Source organism: Mobula hypostoma, chromosome 6 (genome assembly GCF_963921235.1).
Source record: "Mobula hypostoma chromosome 6, sMobHyp1.1, whole genome shotgun sequence".
Taxonomy (NCBI): Eukaryota; Metazoa; Chordata; class Chondrichthyes; order Myliobatiformes; family Myliobatidae; genus Mobula; species Mobula hypostoma.
This window is the reverse complement of record NC_086102.1, coordinates 80,814,713-80,835,668: the sequence shown is the minus strand read 5'-3', so window position 1 is coordinate 80,835,668 and position 20,956 is coordinate 80,814,713. Positions and strand designations below refer to the sequence as shown.

Genomic DNA, 20,956 nt, shown 5'->3' with positions numbered 1-20,956 from the left:
ACAGTAAATTCTCTTTATTCTTGTATGGTTGGGACTTGGTAGTAGACTAGCAAAATTTCCAGAATTCTATTAATGCTCCATCACATAGTTAATTCACATTTTCTTTAAATGTTAACAGTACAATGAAGAATAGTAAATAGTGGGTCCAAAGTTTCAAGGCAGCACAGGTAACAATGTCCTGGTGAATGCAAGGGGAAAAATGTGGCAAACATCATCCGAGGATTCACAGGTAATCAGTGGAACCTTTTAAAATAGATCAGATTGGGCATCTGGACCTTTCCATTTGTGTCTTTCCTTTCTTTCTCTACAGCCAGACAGAGAGTCTCTGGGATTTCTGAAAAAGCCAAACAGCAAATTATTGAAGTTTTACTGTTATAAGCCCTATGATTCATGTGCAATCTTTTGCATGCTGTAAAATACCATTGAATGTATTTGAAAAGGGCTTTGTGGAACCTGCATGAAGTCTATGATTATCCCGCAACAACACCTTTACAGTGACAGTGAGTTCTGTAGTGGACAAACATGATTGAACTGAATTGACATTATTTCTTACATCCTTCATATACATGAGGAGTAAAAATCTGTATGTTACATCTCCATTTAAATGTGCCATGTGCAATCATAGTAATTTATAATAATTTATAATAAATAGAACAGTCAATGTAATATAGAGTATACTCAAATCAGCGTGAGTTAATCAGTCTGATGGCCTGGTGGAAGACGCTGTCCCAGAGCCTGTTGGTCCTGGCTTTTATGCTGCAGTACTGCTTCCCAGATGGCAGCAGCTGGAATAGATTGTGGTTGGGATGACTTGGGTCCCTAATGATCCTACGGGCCCTTTTTACACACCTGTCCTTGTAAATGTCCTGAATCATGGAAAGTTCACAACTACAACTGCACTGGGCTGTCTGCACCACTCTCTGCAGAGTCCTGCGATTGAGGGAAGTACATTTCCCATACCAGGCAGTGATACAGCCAATCAGGATGCTCTCAATTGTGCCCCAATAGAAAGTTCTTAGGATTTGGGGGCCCATACCAAACTTTCTCAACCATATGATGTGAAAGAGGCGCTGTTCTGGTGTGTACAGACCACATAAGGTCCTTGGTGATGTGGATGCCAAGGAACTTGAAGCTGTTTACCCTCTCAACCCCAGATCCATGGATGTCAACAAGGGTTAGCCCATCTCCATTCCTCCTGTAATCCACAACCAGCTCCTTGTTTTTGCAACATCGAGGGAGCGGTTGTTCTCTTGACACCACTGTGTCAGAGAAATGACTTCTTCTCTGTAGACCACCTCGTTATTGTTTGAGATAAGGCCAATCAATGTAGTGCCGTCGGCAAATTTAATCAGCAGATTGGAGCTGTGGGTGGCGATACAGTCATGGGTATACAGGGAGTAAAGGAGGGGACTCAGTATGCAGCCCTGAGGGGCTCCTGTATTGACAGTCAAAGGGGTGGAGGTGAGGGAGCCCACTCTTACCACCTGCCAGCGATCTGACAGGAAGTCCAGGATCCAGCTGCATAAGGCAGGGTCAAGGCCGAGGTCTCTTGAGCTTCTTGTCGAGCCTGGATGGAACTATGGTGTTGAATGCTGAACTGTAGTCCAAGAAAAGCATTCTCACATAAGCATCCTTCTTCTCCAGATGCATAAGGACGGTATGTAGAGCAGTGGCTACTACTTATCTGTCGATTAGACAAATCGCAGGGGGTCCAGTTTGGGTGCTAGCAAGCTGCAGATGTAATCCTTGACCAGCCTCTCAAAGCATTTGCTTATTATTGAGGTGAGTGTGACAGGACGTCAGTCGTTCAGGCATGTTACCTTGGTCTTTTTTGATACAGGGACAATGATGGATAATTTGAAGTGGGACGGCATTCTACACTGGGAGAGGGAGAGATTAAAAATGTCAGTAAACACACCTGTCAGTTGTGCTGTGCACATTCTGAGTACTCGCCCTGGGATGCCGTCCGGTCCCACAGCCTTGCGACTGTCCACTCGTTGGAAACATCTGCATACCTCAGCCTCAGAGATGACCAGGCTGCAGGTTGTAGCGGTGGCTTTCCTCAGAGGCTCAGAGTTAGCGACATCGAACCGAGCATAAAAGCGATTGAGCTCATCTGGGAGAGAGGCCACAATGTTGGCGGCACTACAGCTTTTGGCTTTGAAGTCTGCGATGGTATGCAGCCCTCGCCACAAGTCACATGTGCTATTCATTGTGAATCTTGACTCAATTATCTCCCTATATTGTTGTTTAGCAGCCTTGACAGCTTTGTGCAGATCACAGCTGCTTTTCTTGAGCTCTCGTTGACCTCCAGCGAGTAAGCTCGATGTCGCGCTGTAAGTGCTGCTCACACGGAACTACTGATCCAGGGTTTCTGGTTTGGGAAGACCCTGACCAACTTCTGGGGGATAACATCGTTGATGCATTTCCGGATGAAGCACGTGACTCCATCCGTGAACTTGGAGACATCCTCATTATGGAAGAAATTCCAGTCAATGTCATTGAAGCAGTCCTGCAGCATGGAGGCCAATCGGTTGGACCAACAGTGGACAGTTTTAACTACGGCCACCTCTTGTTTCAGCTTCTTCCTGTATGTCAGCAAAAGCAGGATCGCAGAATGGTCTGATTTTCCAAAAGCTGGGCGAAGGAGAACTTTGTAAGCGATGCAGAAGGGAGAGTGTTATCTCTATGAGTGCTCACCTGGATGTGCTGACAAAACTTCGGAGAGACTTTCATCAGTGAAACTCAATTAAAGTCACTGGTGATGATGAAGGCAACCTCTGTGTGTGCAGTCTCCAGCGTGTTGATGGTCTCATACAGTTCCTTGAGAGCCAGGTCAGTATCAGCTTGTGGCTGAATGTACATCGCTGTGATGATAACAGAGTGAACTCCCTGGGCAGCCAGTAGGATATACACAGCAGCAGCAGGTATCCCAGGTCTGGGGAACAAAAGGATTTGAGTGCATGCACATTCTGGGATTGCACCAAGCACTGTTGATCATGAAGGAATAATAGAACAGCAGATTATTATTTAAATGGTGAAAGATTGAAGCATGCTGTTCTATGGCAGGACTTGGGAGTACTTGTGCATGAATCACCAAAAGTTGGCTTGCAGGTACATCAGGTTATTAAGAAGGCAAATGGAATGTTGGCCTTCATTGCGAGAGGGATTGAATTCAAGAGCAGGGAGATCATACTGCAACTATACAGGGTACTGGTGAGGCTGCACGTGGAGTACTGTGCACAGTTCTGGTCTCCATACTTGAGGAAGGATATACTGGCTTCGGAGGCAATGCAGAGGAGGTTCACCCGGTTGATTGCAGAGATGAAGGGGTTAACCTATGAAGAGAGATTGAGTCGCCTAGGACTATACTCTCTGGAGTTCAGAAGAATGAGAGGGGATCTTATAGAAACATACAAAATTTTGAAAGGGATAGATAAGATCGAAGTAGGAAAGTTGTTTCCATTGGTAGGTGAGACTAGAACTAGGGGACATTGCCTCAAGATTCAGGGGAGAAGATTTAGGACGGAGGTGAGGAGAATCTGTTTTTCCCAGAGAGTGGTGAATCTGTGGAATTCTCTGCCCAGGGAAGCAGTTGAGGCTTCTTCACTAAATATATTTGAGATACAGTTAGATAGATTGTTACGTAGTAGGGGAATTAAGGGTTATGAAGAAAAGGCAGGTAGACGGAGCTGAGTTTACGGACAGATCAGTCATGATCTTATTGAATGGCAGGGCAGGTTCGATGGGCCGGATGGCCTACTCCTGCTCCTATTTCTTATGTTCTTATGTAGCATACCCCTCCTCCTTTACTCTGCTCAGTGAGGTTTTTCGACCTGACTGCCCGGAATAGGGAGAGCCCAGAGGGCTCGATGGCATGATCCAGTATTTCCTCCATCAGCCAGGTCTCCACGAAGCACAAAACACTGCATTCCTCTGTTTCCCGCTGATAGGAGAATCTGGCTCTCAGTTCACAAAGCTTGTTATCCAGGAACTGAATGTTAGCCAGGAGTATGCTAGAGAGCGGCGGTGGATTTGCACGCCATCTCAGCCTCACCAGGACGCTGGCCCTTCTCCCTTGTGTCCACTGCTTCTTCAGAGGTAGTGATGGTGTAAGAGATGAGTCTACCATGGATCGCACAAGCAGGGGTTCCCAGTGTAGGAAAGGCAGCACATAGTGGGTCAATGCCGTCTTTCCGATATTCAGAAGGGTCAGTCTATCATATCTGATATGACTATCAGCTACTTGAACAGAAATTGCTAAGAAAATCATAGCAATTAGTAGTATCCTGTAGATTTGGAACGCAGCTGCCGTTCATGGCACCATCTTGTTAAATGATGAACTACCTTTCTAAATTCTGGGCACAGCACTTTCTGCAGCAGGATCTTTAATACTGACAAAGAAAATGCACTTTCCTATGGAGTGGCCCCATACGGGACCCATTCTGGCTTATGTTCAAAGTATCAACTATGGTCACTGATAAGTTCATATCCAAAAATTCTCTTTGGCATCACCACCACTTCGAATGAATTTACTTTAAATGAAATGCACCAATGTAAACTAGCACAGAACTAAGGAATTTGATTCTAATTATTTACTAATATTCCAGGCAAGTATATCAACAATATTAAGTCAAAGTAATTAGTTTTGGACTAGTTCAGGCCAAATTATCAAGAAACTGAATAACTCTTTTTTCGATAAACCATTATTTGCCTCTTTAAAATATAATAATACAATACCTTGGAGGGGAAGATACATTTATTCGCATGGTACTTAGCCTTTATTGCTCATTTATACTTGACCTTGAAAAGAGATGAATTGACCATCCATTTCAGAGGACCGTTATAAAAATAAAAAACGTGGAGTATCAAAATGGCTAGAATGCACAACAATAGCATTTTCTCCTTCCCTAAGGCAGAGAGACTTTTGTTTTTAACAACAACCCAGTTGTTTCAAGATCATGGCTTCCGATACAAGTTACTTATTCCAGGCATACTTTCAGCAGCTGGTACTGAGGAAACCAGTCTTTACAGTGTCATTACAAATAACATAAAGACTACAATACTTAACTTCATTCTGACCAAACAAAGGCAGGAAAAGATTTTTATTTTATGTTAAATAAGTTATCTTTATACCTTGTTTATAATAGTTACAATCTCTCCTTCTCTGATTGTCAGCTCATCTTCATTCTGTGCTTCATATGGAAATAATACTTTGCAATATTCCTTGCCTTGAAACAAAAGTAACAGTGAATCAATCAATCAGCATTTATTAGATTGTTAAGGCAATTACATAGTCAATATTTTTATTAGATATTAGATATTTTTATTAGATATTTTATTAGAGTTCTTTGAGGAGGTGACCAGGCATATAGATGAGGATAGTGCGGTGGATGTGATCTATATGGATTTTAGTAAGGCATTTGACAAGGTTCCACACGGTAGGCTTATTCAGAAGGCATGGGATCCAGGGAAGTTTGGCCAGGTGGATTCAGAATTGGCTTGCCGGCAAAAGGCAGAGGGTTGTGGTGGAGGGAGTACATTCGGATTGGAGGGTTGTGACTTGTGGTGTCCCACAAGGATCGGTTCTGGAACCTCTACTTTTCGTGATTTTTATTAACAACTTGGATGTGGGGGTAGAAGGGTGGGTTAGCAAGTTTGCAGACGACACAAAAGGTGGTGGTGTTGTAGATAGTGTAGAGGATTGTCAAAGATTGCAGAGAGACATTGATAGGATGCAGAAGTGGGCTGAGAAGTGGAAGATGGAATTCAACCCGGAGAAGTGTGAAGTGGTACACTTTGGAAGTACAAACTCCAAGGCAAAGTACAAAATAAATGGCAGGATACTTGTAGTGTGGAGGAGCAGAGGGATCTGGGGGTACATGTCCACAGATCCCTGAAAGTTGCCTCACAGGTAGATAGGGTAGTTAAGAAAGCTTATGGGGTGTTAGCTTTCATAAGCCGAGGGATAGAGTTTAAGAGTCACGAGGTAATGATGCAGCTCTATAAAACTCTGGTTAGGCCACACTTGGAGTACTGTGTCCAGTTCTGGTCGCCTCACTATAGGAATGATGTGGAAGCATTGGAAAGGGTACAGAGATTTACCAGGATGCTGCCTTGTTTAGAGAGCACGGATTATGATCAGAGATTAAGGGAGCTAGGGCTTTACTCTTTGGAGAGAAGGAGAATAAGAGGAGACATGATAGAGGTATACAAGATATTATGAGGAATAGATAGAGTGGCTAGCCAGCGCCTCTTCCCCAGGGCACCACTGGTCAATACAAGGGGACATGGCTTTAAGGTAAGGGGTGGGAAGTTCAAGGGGGATATTAGAGGAAGGTTTTTCACTCAGAGAGTGGTTGGTGCGTGGAATACACTGCCCGAGTCAGTGGTGGAGGCAGATATACTAGTGAAATTTAAGAGACAACTTCACAGGTATATGGAGGAATTTAAGGTGGGGGGTTATAGGGGAGGCAGGGTTTGAGGGTTGGCACAACAATGGCTGAAGGGCCTGTACTGTGCTGTATTATTCTAACTATTTCACTGATGGTAACAGCCTGGGTCTTCCATTGTTGGAAGTGGAGGAACCATGAATGATAGGATAACCCGAAACTAAACAGCAAATTATTAATTGCTTTTGCGTGACAAGAACCTAACTGTCACCATAATTTAATTACAAGAAATGTAAAAACACCCAATGATGTTAACAGGCCAACTATGTGGTAATACTACAAATAATATATATTAAAGAACAGCACATTCATGGGACAATCTAAACAAGAAAGTGTCTTATTCAAGGGAGAAATGATCAAGATTAACAAATATCAAAGAACCAATTTAATCTAAAATTGGATACAATTATACATCTCTTGAAAATTGCGTTTCTGCACAATCATAAACTAGCAATAATACTGTCAGACTGCTGAGAAACAAGTAACATTGTTGATCTAATAGAGGTCCTTAAAATACTGAAATTCTTCACTAAACTGAATGCAGTGTGTATGTCTCCACTTGTGGAGAAAAGCATAATTGAAGCCCATCAATACAAGAAATTAAACATGGAAGCCATAAAATAGGTGCTTACCCGAAGAGAGGTGAGACAGTGGAACTTACTATCAGAGGGAAAGATTGAAATGAATAGCATCGGTGAATTCAATGAAAGCCAGAGAAGCATAAGCAGGAAGGATAGTGTTGATGCTCATAGATAAGGGAAGGCAAAAGGTGGTTTAGTAGATCCCAAATCTTGACATAGATTGTCTGAATTAAAAGGATCTATTAGCATAGAAATACAGTGCTAATAAAAAGCATCTCCTGCACCCCCCCCCCCAGAAGTTTTCATGTTTTATTGTTTTACAGCATTGAATCACTGGATTTAATTTGGCTTTTTTTGACACTGATCAACAGAGAAAGACTCCTCCGTGTCAAATTGGAAACAGCTCTACAAAGTGATCTAATTACAAATATAAAACACAAAATAATTGATTGCATATGTATTCACCCCCTTTAATATAGCACAGCAAATCATTACTGGTGTAGCCAATTGGTTTTAGAAACCACATAATTAGTTAAAAGGAGATCACCTGTGTGCAGTCAAGGTGCTTCAATTAATTGTTGTAAAAATATATGTGTATCTGGAAGGTGTATCTGGAAGGTCTAACTGTTGGTGAATCAGATTCCTGGCAAAAAACCACACCATGAAGACAAAAGAACACTCCAAGCAACTCCACAAAAAGGTTATTAAAAATGACAAGTCAGGAGATGGATACAAGAACATTTTCGAGTCACTGAATATCCCTCACAGTCTCCGTGCAATCTGACTGAGCTTGAGCAGTTCTGTAAAGAAGAATGGGGAAAAGTGTCCAGATGTGCAAAGCTGATAGAGACCTATCCACACAGACTCAAGGCTGTACTTGCTGCCAAAGGTGCATCTACTAAATACTGACGTGAAGGGGGTGAGAAATTATGCAATCAATTATTTTGTGTTTAATAAATGTAATATGTTTAGACCAATCTGTAGAAATTTGTTTTTACTTTGAGATGAAAGAGTCTTTTCTGTTGATCAGTGTCAAAAAATCCAAATTAAATCCACTGTGATTCAATGTTGTAAAACAACAAAACATGAAAACTTCCAAGGGGGGGGTAAATACTTTTTACAAGCACTGTACACCTACCAATAATAGACACAACAGTAAACTGCTTTTAAGAATAAATCATGCTATCCAATTAATGTTTTAACATGGAAAAAACTTAACCATCAACACAATCATTCGATTAAATTACATCATCAAAAGATCATCCAATTCCAAACTATCCAACTGCAAATGCAAACACTTTCATTGTTATCTTCAAATCCACACTCAAAGCCATCTTAGATGATCATAAACCACAGTAATCAAAACTGAATTTTATCAGTTAATTGATTTTGTCAGCGATGGAACTAGTGGTAGAACATAGAACATACAACAGTACAGCAAAGGATCAGGCCTTTCAAACCACAATGTTGTGCTAAACTAATTAGTAATCAAATATCTAACTAATCTCTTCTGCCTACACAATGTCCACATGCTACCATTTTTCTCACATTTATGTGCCTATCTAAACGTCTCTTAAAAGTCCCTAATGTTACTGCCTCCACCACCATCCCAGGCACCCACCACGCACTGCATAAAAAAAACCTTTTCCTCGCATCTCCTTTGAAATTACTCCCTCTCACCTTAAATGCATGCCCTCTGGTATTAGACATTTCAACACCTGGAAAAAGATATTGTCTGTCTACTCTATCTATGTCTCTCATAACTTCATAAACCTTTATCAGATCTCCCCTCAGCTTACACCATTCCAGAGAAAATAACCCTAGTTTGTCCATTCTCTCATTATAGCAAACATCCTCTAATCGAGACAACATCCTGGTAAATCTCTTCTGCACCTTCTCTAAAGCCTCAACATCCTTCCAATAATGAAGTAACCAGAACTGTATGCAATACTTCAGATGTGGTCTAACTAGTTTTATAAAGCCTCTACATAACTTCCTGACTTTTGAACTCAGTACCTAGACTAATAAAGACAAGCATGCCATGTGCCTTCTTAACCACCCTGTCCACCTGTGTAGTCACTTTCAGGGAGCTATGAACTTCGACCCCAGGATCCCTATGCTCATCAACACTATTAAGGGTTTTCCCTTAACAGTGTACTGTCACTTTACATTTGACCTACCTATTGAGGAAAGTGCATTAGTGATTTTTGGGTTTTCTCTAAAGCAAACAATGCATTTAAAAGTAAAACAAGATTTGATTTAGAGAAGTCTTTAGGATTTGCTGAAGTCATTCATTACCAACAAGGACAACATAAGGATGACTGAAATATTTTTTGTTCTATTTGCCCTGTAGGAATTTTTAAAAAAGAGACACTCCTTATAACTGCACCTACCCTTAGGTTTGCTGTCTGGTTCAGATTTTGGTGGCTCCTGAGAAGATGGAACAACAGGCAACTTCTTTCCAGAAGGCTAAAAAAAAACATGCAATAGAGAGCATGGTTACAACATGTTTATCACCTGCCTCTATAGTGCCCTTCATCTTTGGCTTAACCAAGAGTAATTAATGATCACAAATACAAAAACCAAGATAATGCTTGATTTCATAGAATGTTATCATACAGGTCCACTACTCCTGTGTGGCCAATTAACCTATTCCCATTTTTCCCCTCCAACAAAACAACACATCCTTCCCTTCATTTACGTGTATCACACATTTTCAAGTATTACTACTCAACCTACAATTTCATCACCCTTGTAATCATTCTGAATCTACCAGAAAATAAAAATCCAAATTTTCAGCGAGCTCTGATATTTGTCACTTCACAAGCATGCAAATCAATGGAAGAATTACTCTCATGCATCCAAGAGTCTGATTAATTGGTATGACTTTCACACTTTAATCAGAATCAGGTGTAATATCACTGACATATGTCGTGATAATTGTTGTTTTGTGGCACCAGTACATTGCAATACATAATAAAAAACTATAAATTACAATAATATATTTATTAAAAATTCAGTAAGTATTGCGAAGAGATCAACATAAATATTGAAGTAGTGTTCATGAGTTGGTTCATTGCACATTCAGAAATCTGATGGCTATTCCCAAAACATTCAGTGTGTGTCTTCAGTAGCAAGGAGAAGAGGGCATGGCTTGGATGATGGGGGTCCTTAATGATTGATATTGCCTTTTTCAGGCATCACCTTATGAATATGTCCTTGATGTAGGGAGGCCAGTGCCCATAATTGAGCTGGCTGAGTTTACAAATTTTTGCAACTTTTTCCGAACATGTGCAGTCACTACTTCTAACTAGACGGTGATGCAACCAGTTAGGATGCCCTCCATGGCACATCTGTAGAAATTTGCTAGACTTTTTGGTGTCATATACCAAGTCTGCTAAAATTCCTAATGAAACATAGTTGCAGTTGTGCCTTCTTTGTAATTGCATCAATATGTTGGGCCCAGGAGAGATCTTCAGAGATGTAAACGTCCAGACAATACATATCAAAGTTGCTGGTGAATGAGTCTGAATTTCCAGCATCTGCAGAATTCCTCGTGTTTGCATTTGTAAATGTCCAGAACTTGAAATTCCTCATCCTTTCCATTCTTGACTCCTCGATGAGGATTGGTGTGTGTTCCCTCAACTTCACCTTCCTGAAGTTCACAATCAATTCCTTGGTGTTACTGACATTGAGTGCAAGATCGTTGTTGTGACACCACTCAACCAGCTGATCTCACTCCTGTACGCCTCTTTTGTCACCATCTGAAATTCTGCCAACAATAGTTCTGTCATCAGCAAATTTATAGATGGTGGTTGAACTGTGCTTAGCCACACAGTTGTGGCTGTGGAGAGAGTAGAGGAGTGGGCTAAGCAAGCATCCTTAGATGTGCCAGTGTTGATTGTCAGCGAGGAGCAGACACTAGTAGAATGTCTGTGTATTATACCGTAAGGAAATAATACAACATATGTTGGATAGGGAATGGAGTTATAAGATAAACTTTTAAAAAGTGCATTAATTTAATGTAAAATTGCAACCAGAACCTTTTTCAAAAAACTGCTTTTTCAGTTGTGATTAGTTACTTCATTCTAAGCTAAGTCATACCATCTAAATAAAGTAGACCAGTGGCCCCCAACCACCGGGCCGCGGACCAGTATCGGGCCACAAAGCATGTGCTACCAGGCCTCGAGGAAACGATATGATTTGGCGGTATGATGAGTAAAAAACAAACTTTGCTTGAGAGTTTCTTTAGAAGAGGTGGTAGGGGACATAAAAGGCCTAACAATTATGATAACCCAGAGACAGCTGAGCCCAAGACTACAAAAAAAAGAAAGCTTCCTTCAACACAAAATACGACGAGTCGTACATAAAATATGGCTTTATTGCGACTGGTGACTCGCATGCTCCAAGCCCCCTGTGTGTGATATATGGAGACAAGCTGTCTAATGAGGCAATGAAGCCTTCAAAACTGCTTCGACACCTTGAGTCCAAGCACCCTGCACTTAAAGACAAACCTGCTGAGTTTCTTGAGCGGAAAAGACGTGAGCAAGCAGGTAAGAAGCAAGTGCTGAGAGTCACCACCTCCATAAATGTTACTGCTCTGAGAGCGTCGTACTTAGTGGCTAGCCGTATTACTAAGGCTAAGAAACATCTGTTTGAGCAGCTTTGCGAGGAAATGGATGTAGACCACAAACGCTTCTCTTACACACTCAAGTCAGGTGGCTATCAAGGGGGAGAGCCCTGGCCAGGATTTTTGAGTTAAGAGAGCAGTTACAGAGATTTCTTTCAGGAAAAAAGTCACCTCTGGCAGCACACTTTAGTGTCGAGGAGTGGATAGCAAAACTCGCTTATTTGTGTGACATCTTCAACCTGCTCAATGAACTCAATTTGTCACTTCAGGGGAGAATGACAACTGTCTTCAAGTTGGCAGATAAAGTGTCTGCTTTCAAAGCCAAACTGGAACTGTAGGGACAGCGAGTGGACAGGGGCATATTTGACATGTTCCCAACATTAGCTGAGATTTTGGGAGAGACTGAGGCTGCACCGTCTTTCTCACAGCTGGTGCGTGATCACCTGTCTTCGCTGTCGACAGAATTCGAGCGTTACTTCCCAACCGCAAATGACCCAAGACGTGCAAAGGAATGGGTCCGTGACCCATTTGTGAATGTCCTTGGTGAATCATCCATGTCAGCGCAGGAAGAAGATCAACTCCTCGAGATTGCAAATGACAGTGGGCTGAAAAGTATGTTTGACATAACATCTCTGCCGGCATTCTGGATCAAAGTCAAGGCTGAATATCCTGAGATAGCCACGAAAGCACTGAAAACGTTGCTTCCATTTCCAACATCATATTTCTGCGAAGCGGGATTTTCCGCAATGAATGCAACGAAAACTAAATTGCGGAATAGACTGGACATAAGGAACCCCATTCCAGTATCTCTGTCTCCCATCACCCCTCAATGGCACCGTCTCGTTGCAGGGAAACAAGCCCAGGCCTCCTACTGATTCAGCAATATTGGTGTGTTGCAATGATTTTATATGTTCATACAAGGAAAATATGCGCTGTGTGTTTAATATCCAAATGTTACTTAAAATGTTATGATGCTATTGACTTATAAGTGTCTTATAATTGATTTATCACTATATTCATGCGAGGAAAATATGCGCTGTGTGTTTAATATTAAATTCATTAGATAAACCCTTTTAGAAACGAAATTGAGTCTATTAGCCCCTAATAAGTGACTTATAGTTGACTTATCACCTATATTCCGGACGTGATTAACACCCCCCCCCCCCCAAGAATATTGTCAATATTAAACCGGTCCACGGTGCAAAAAAGGTTGGGGACCCCTGAAGTGGACAAACAACACATATACTGAAAAATAGCTTTAAAAAAGGTGCAGAAAGTAAAAGCTTCTAAATAAGTTTAGTTAAGAAAATGTCAAACAATTCTTTCAATTACAGGGAAAGGAGCTACCATATCCTAAATGAAAGCTCTTTTTACCAGGTGTCTAGAGACACGGCTGGTTAGCCCCTCACTAACAAGCTAATGGACTCAATGGTGAGAAAACCACCTTTCTCAGACTCTGTATATTAATCTAATCTAATCTAATCATATGATTTGGGTCCCACCAAACCCGAGGGGTTGGGTTGTCTCGCCCACCTGAACCCCAGTCTGTATGAATCCTGTGTGAATACTGCCCCAATGCAATTAGCCATCGGCAAGAAATAACAGCTCGAACACTGCATATAATTATGAAGAAAGTATACTTAATGTCAGGTTTATCAAGCAGTTAGTAGGAAAAAGAAAAGAGTTCCAAAAAAAGGCCCATTAGTTAACCCAGTTGAAATGTGCCCATAAATTGGAGCTTATCTTGAAGTTATCTTGAACTCACATGCTGCACCCACAGTAGGTGCGAAAGAACACACCACCTTCTGAATGTTATTCAAAATCCATCTCAAACAAATGGGCACCCCCATGGGAGTATTGGTCCTTCCTCCATGAAGCCATTCATCTGCACAAAGCACCCTGTGCAACAGGAACAGCATCCTCAACCATCTTCCTTCCTGCCTTTTCTTAGCTCCTGCCGAAAAGACCTTGTCCCACACCAATGTCTGTCACAAAAACCTCTCCGCCTAGCATTCTCTAGAACCTTCTCCAATTCCACCTTCCTGATCGAATGACAATACATTCCTAAGCTGAACAACAAAGCCCCTTATCTTAGCTCAAACCATAACAGCCTGAAAGCAGAACAGACACAGAACTGCTAAAATGAAATACCTACAGCATAGCAGTAAAAATCTTAACCAGGGCATGTCACTAGGATGGTAGGAAAGTTAAAAGTCATAAAACTTTGCAAAGTTTAGGTAGGGCAAGAGTGGTAAGATTTTAGAAAATCAAGGACAATTCAAAAATAATAATCAAGAAAGTAGGCTAGTTAGGAATAAAAATAAACAGTATAAGCTTTTATAAAATACATAAAAAGAATGACAGTAACTAGCTAACGCTGGTCCTTTGAGTATAGGGAAATAATGGGGAATATGGAAAGGAAGTAGACTTTGAAAAGATATACTGCATCAATCTTCATGACTGTAGACACTAAAAACATTCCTTGAACAATAAAAACAATTTCAGGTTAAAAAAAGGAACCTCAAACAAGCACTACTGCAAGGAAAAAGGTAGCAAACCAACCAAGAGGTTGACAAATTTACCAAACCTCAAAGGTATGCTCGCTGGGGTCATAAAAGTGAGTGCAGAGTTGATGGAAGAGCACTTGTTATACATACTATGTACAACTTTTATCTCTTTATTTGAGAGATATCCCTGTGCATCAGAAGGTCAGAGGAAGTTTGTTAGGTTGTCTCTGGAGATAAAGGGGTTGTTTTATGAAAAAAAAGACTCTATATTGCAGTTTAGATTTTATTGAATAATAAGATTCTACTCCGGATATTTGACAAAGCAAAGACTGAGAAAATGTGTCCCTTGAGGGATGGCGGAGGTGAAATCTAGAACTAGTGAGCATACTTATAGAGTAAGAACTCCCTATTTAAGGTGAGTGAAAAGGACTTTTCTCTTTCCGAAGGTTTATTTTTGAAAGCTCTGGAGGATGAATTATCAAATAGATTCAAAATCTTGAGAGACATTTTTCAATTGAAAGGGGAATCAGAAGTTTGGGAAACACGTATAAAAGTGAAACCAAGACCAAACTCTAATCAGCCATTACATTAGACAACGACACAAAAGCTTTCATGGGCTTTATAGTTCACTCTTGTTCCTATTAATGACATCCTTATTTCAGAAGTTGCAATTAAAATTAAAGGGGAACACATTTCAGGAAGCAAGTATAACATTTTTCATATAATGATAGAGATAAAGTCAATAACAATGTAGCTCATGGTGACTGAACTGAGGCCACTGCCCTGATGAACTCAGACAGCCCTTGAATGGAGGTGATTGACCTTGAAGCACCACAAACGTTTTTCTTCCTGAATGATTACAGCCAGGTTTTTCCATAGTTACTATTAACTTTGGTTTTATCAGTGTCTTGATGTCACATTCAGTAAGATGCTTCTTGTATGTTTAGTCAAACACTCTCACCTCAGCTCTATAATTTAGTACTTTGACTAAATATGGATCAAAGCTCAAATGAAACTGGGAGCTGAATGTTTCTGCCAAAAGCTAACCTTAATGTCTCAGGACCCTAATGCAGAGTTTTGACCCAAAACATCAAATTTCTTTCCTCCCACAGATGCTGCTTGACCTGCTAAGTTCTTTCAGCAGATCACAAACAAGAAAAAATCTGCAGATGCTGTTAGTTTCTTCCACAGTCAGTCTCACAGTTCAATTAAAACATCTACATCAGCCAACTATATTCTGCAACTACATTGCAGAACAACAATGTAAAAGAGATAGCAACTATTACTTGATGGGGTGGGGGGCAAGTCTTAACTCCCACTGAGATATAATGGTAACTAATAAAGAAGCAGCCACTAAGGAAACATACTCAATCCTCTAACTCACATTACATCAGAATCGTAATCCACCTACATTATTTTCCACTCTGTGTCATAACCTTACATGTCAAAATCATTTCAGATACCCAAGAATTGCAACCTGGTTAAGTAGTGGTGAGAAATCAAGACTATGAAGAAAAACACTTACTATTGATACAATTCAAAGTTACATCCACTAACTTGAGACACTAACATTACAAATAATTCAGATTCCAGCCAGAAACTAAAGGTCACACACATTCAACTGCAGAAGACTCAAATAAGAGCATTGACTGATTCCCTGCATCTAAAGATTATGCACATTGAAATGCTTGGTACATTAAACACAGCATTGTGAGAATTTTCACTGTATCAATCAGCTAAGATAAGTCTGGCATCAACTGTGACCTTGTGCACAGCTTGAAGCATGAAAATGGCAGTTGTGAGACTAATCATGTGGCAACTTTCACTGCTGCATAAGCAGCTGTTGACTGCTGAACAAAGAGAGACTGTGTAATCCGGAACCAGGCCTTCTGGGCCCTCAACATCATCCTCCACTGAAGGACATGAGCCTTCCACCAACCAAATCTCTAACTACCAGCAGTTGAATCAGAACACCATGCCAGGCAGGGGACACGGAAAAGAAGCACTGATAGGATAAGCAAGGAATATTATATTCTTTGTATGCAACATTTAATTCTTAATTTATTAATTTTTAGCATGGAATGTGGTGCTTTGTTATTGCACTGTGGCAAATGGAATGCTAAAGATGGCACTGACAGGGGAAACATAAGGTATGTGACTGTCAGTGAATAGGGAAGTGAGGTTGTATTGATGGTACCTCAACTTAATGAGCTCACAGACAGCCCTTGCAAGTCAGGCTGAAAGGCATTCTTTCTCTCCCTTCATTGTAACCTTTTCCCTCTCTTCAGCAATCATTTAATACATAGGTTCTCCATTTCCTAAAATGCACTATCAACATAATACTCAGCCTTGTGCAGGCACCTAGATGATGCTCAAGGTCTGAATTCAGGACCCCTAGAACTCCAGTTGACAAAATTTCCATCACATGTAGTTTTTCAGAGCATGACTGAAAAAAATGGATTTCCCAACGAACAAATTATTTGCATTATCCATGAATAAGGAGCTCTGCTATAACTCCATTGACTAGAAGAACTGAAGTTGGACCACTCTTTCAGGACAAATGTTAAAATCATAACTTAACTCTGGCCAATTTTACTTGGCTAATTAGTTAAATAATTATTCTACTAATTTAACTTTTATTTTAAAAATATCAAAGAACACCTTCTCTTCTCTCTAATACCCACTTTCCCCATCCCCAATCACATTCATCAAAAACATGTTATTCATACTAATATAAGCAGTATTCCAGGCTACACACTCTAAACTAAATTCTATTTTATCTGCAAATATTGTTTATTTGACTGTCTCAAGAAGAATTCAAAAGCAAAATTTAATAAATCATTTATTGAAAAGATAATTTCCCTTGGGCACTGAGTGTAATGAACCAAAGCATAAAGACACTCAAAATGGAGAACGTATCCTGAACTTCCTGCTGTGAAAGTTCAAGACAATTTGTACTCTGGTCTTCTTGAATAGCATTGGTTTGCTGTTACATAATCAACATTTAAAAGATTGGATTTTTAAAAAATGGAATATCTTCCAAAACTATACAATTAGCAATAGCACAACTTCTCTTAACCTTAGCAAACTAAGGATCATATTACTCCATTTATAAAATTCCTTCATTATTTTGACAAAACATTTTTATCTGATTTACTGAAGTAGCATCAAGCCGCATAGTTCATTCACAAACCACAACTTGATCATCGCCAAACAATCAGAAGCTGGGCAGAGAGATGCAACCATTTTAAAACACATCTGGTTTGTCAAGAGGAAGTTGGCCATCCGGTTTAATGAAAATCTGACCATGCTACTTCCCACTTACAGGAACTGCTGAAGAAATTAACCTTTTGTATACCTAAGAAGTAATATACAATAAAGGAAAAACGCTGACGAATATTTTGCAAAGAAGATGATATGACTCTAGTGTTGACTGTTTAAAAATAAGGTGATCTGTCAAAGTGTTTCCTCACATAATCTATGAAGTATTGTAGATCTACAATAGATACTACTGTGAAATACTTCATATCTATTGGCCTGCTAAATAAAAGGATAAAGGAAAATAAATTTATATTCTGTTGCAAAATAGTTTTATGCATTCTAAGAACTAAAAATCAAATTAGCTTCAGTTTAGTTTAGAGAAGGATTACATTAACCAAGTGCTAAATTATTTAACTGAACAGTAATTTATATAATTAAGTCATTTTTATAAAATAAGCTGTCATCAAATTTTTGATTGCTTAAAACCAATTATTAACATGTTACACAAATACTTGGTTTAAAAGACTAAAAGATAAGTTTACTGCTGACTTGTATCAGGACTAAAGCTAATTAAAATTATATTTCTTCAATAATTTAAAATAACAATGATGTAAATAATCACGAGAAGTAGTTCAAATGTTTGAACTAAAGCAAAACAAATGCCAATAATCAGAACCAAAGTATGATTGGGAAAACAATAATCAAATTAAACGTAGCTGTTAAGTAAAATGCTCAGTAAATTCAGTCTTAGCTTATCTTCCCCATTGCTGACCCAAATGCTTTGAACAAAGAGCATGCAGAACTAAAACCCAGTTTGTACAAGATAACTAGAGAAGACAGAGCAAATAATTAAACTATGAGAAACTCAGTGATTACCTTCATAACAGCAATGTTCTGACTTGTGACCAAGTGGAAGATCAGCCCACTTCATAGATCATAAGCTGCTTAAGTGTAAAACTTCACTAGCATGTCTCATATTGAAAGCACATAGATCTGGAACATTTTTGGCAGTGGGAGGGTTATTCTGATTTGTCACCCAACAAAGCAAAAAATATTGCAGCAGTACAATAATGAATCACCGTATTTTGAAGTAACAGATTAGCACACATGTTGAGCTTATTTTAATAAAGCAACCCAAACTGTAATGAAAGTAGAAGTATACTGCATTAAGAGAAGCTACAGTTTTATGGCTTATAAATGTAAAATCAGAATTATACTTCAGCCTTTAGCCCAATTCATCCACGCCAGCCAAGGTACCTATCCAACCTAACCCCATTTGCCTGAATTTGGCCCAAATCACTCACAACCTCTTCAAACCATGTACCTGTCCAAATGCACTTTTGATGCAATTGTACATGCCTCTACAGCTTCCTCTGGCAGCTCGTTCCAGGCAACCTTTCTCTGTATGAAGAAACTGCCCCTCAGGTCTCCTTTAAATCTTTTTCCTCTCATCTTAAATGTATGTCCTCTATTTTAGACTCCCACACATGGGGTGGGGGTGGAGAGAACTGACCATCCACCTTATCTATACCCTTCATTATTCTTACATCTAGCTGGCCACCCTCATTCTCCTATACTCTAGAAAAAAATATCTCAGCCTATCCAGCCTCTCCTTATAACTCAAGTACTCCAATCCTGGTAATATCCTTGTGAATCTCTAAGCACCATTTCCAGCTTAATGACATCTTTCTTATCGCTGGGGAACTAGAAATGCACGAAAGCTTCCAAGTGTGGTTTCATCATTGTCTTGTACAATTAAAACATGACATTCCTCCTCCTGTACTCAATGAACTAATGAAGGCAAGCATGCCAATCACCTTCTTCACCACGTCTACCTGTGTCATCACTTTTAGGACAATGCACCTGTACCCGTCCAACACTCTCCAGTACCCTCATTTAACTTCCAAAAATACAACACCTCGCGGTTGTCCAAATTAAATTCCATCTGCCATTTTTTGGCCCACTTCCCCAGATCCTACTGTAATCTTAGATAATCTTCACTGTCCACCAGACCAAAAGTTTTGGTGTAGTCTTCTTATTAACAACATCGTCATCTATATTAACGATATGGATGAGAAACAGCAGTGGACCCAACACCAAATCCTGATTTGCCCCTTCCACCCTCCATCATTACCCTTTGCCTCTTTTCAACAAATCAGTTTTGTATACAATTGGTTAGCTTGCCCTGGATCCCATGTGATCTAACCTTCCACACTAGCTGCCAACCAGGACCTTGTCAAAGCCATTGTTAAAGTCTACGTAGAAACTCTCTACCTTCTTCCCCTTCTTCAAAAAAATCTCAGTAAGATTTGTAAGACATTGAGAGATGATTTCCCATGCACAAAGCCATAATGTCCAGTCCTTACCTTTCCAAATGCTGCTAGATCCTGTCCCTCAGAATTTCCTCTAGTAAATTTCCCTCCACTTATACTCATCCACGGTTAACAGCAATGCAAATATCTCTGTCAGGGCACCGTCAGTTTCTTCACTAGCTATCCACAACGTCTTCAGATAGACGTACAGAACATTGAACACTAGAGCACAGCAAAGCCCTTCAGCACACAATATGCCACCTTATAACCTACTCTAAGATCTATTTAACCTTTTCTTCCTACATAGCCATTCTTTTATTCTATCATTATAAAGCCCTGTGGATTTATCCACCTTAACATGCCTTAGGACCGCCAGGACTTCTTCTGTTGTTATGTAAGCTCCAATACATCACAATTCATTTCCCCAATACCTTAGTTTCCATGATTTCTCTACTATAAGCACAGAAAAGACATTTTCATTTACAACAGCTTGCCCACTTCCTGTGGTTCCAACCACATTGATCCTTGAGGAGACTAACTATTTTCTTAATTATACTTTTGCTATTAAAGTATTATCATCCAGCAGTTAGTAGCCTGCTCAAAAATAAGGGATCAATTTCCCAATTACTTCTTGAATAACCAATTTAAAATACAGGCACCATGAAAGAATAAACATCATCAGAATTTTACTACTGCATAATAGTTACGGTATCTGGCAAGTAAAAAAAGTGAAAAAGAATCTAGTGCTTTCCCAGCGTATGTGATGAATAAACTCTTCTCGGGCTTCCAGCTGGGTACAGGTATCGATCTTTAACCGACATTTCAAAGACAAACTCTGCCATCTTCATCAGGAATAATGCCTAGGCATGTCTGGTCCAGTGGTATTTATACCCCCGTCGTTCAACCCTCCTGATTGGTTTGTCTTCATCCAATGAGATTTCTGCTCTCCCACCTTGTTTACAATTGAATTCCACTTCTTACTTAGAGCATGACTTTGTTAAAATTCTTTTCCTCTAGTTTTCTTGAGGAAATGGCTTTCTTCTCCAGGCAGTTCCAAAAGCCATTTGGTGTGGCACAGTAGTTTTGTGCAGTCAAAGTCAATCCTATAGCCATTGAAACGCAATGTTCTGCTACTGGCGATTTCTCCGGGTAATCAAAACTGATGCACCTCCTGAACTCCTTGATGTGGGTTTCCACTGTGTTTTCCGTTTGG

General features: G+C 40.0%; 1 protein-coding gene across 2 annotated transcripts in view; it reads right to left on the bottom strand.

The window, feature by feature from the left end:
- Positions 1 to 20,956, bottom strand: part of sh3kbp1 (SH3-domain kinase binding protein 1) — a 267,662-nt gene that overhangs the window by 74,580 nt on the left and 172,126 nt on the right. For both annotated transcript variants that reach the window (XM_063051077.1, XM_063051078.1), the window contains exons 7-8: positions 9,427 to 9,502; positions 5,137 to 5,231 (exon numbers count right to left, since the gene is read on the bottom strand). In XM_063051077.1, the coding sequence (XP_062907147.1) occupies positions 5,137 to 5,231; positions 9,427 to 9,502 (171 nt within the window). The remainder of the gene's footprint in view (positions 1 to 5,136; positions 5,232 to 9,426; positions 9,503 to 20,956) is intronic.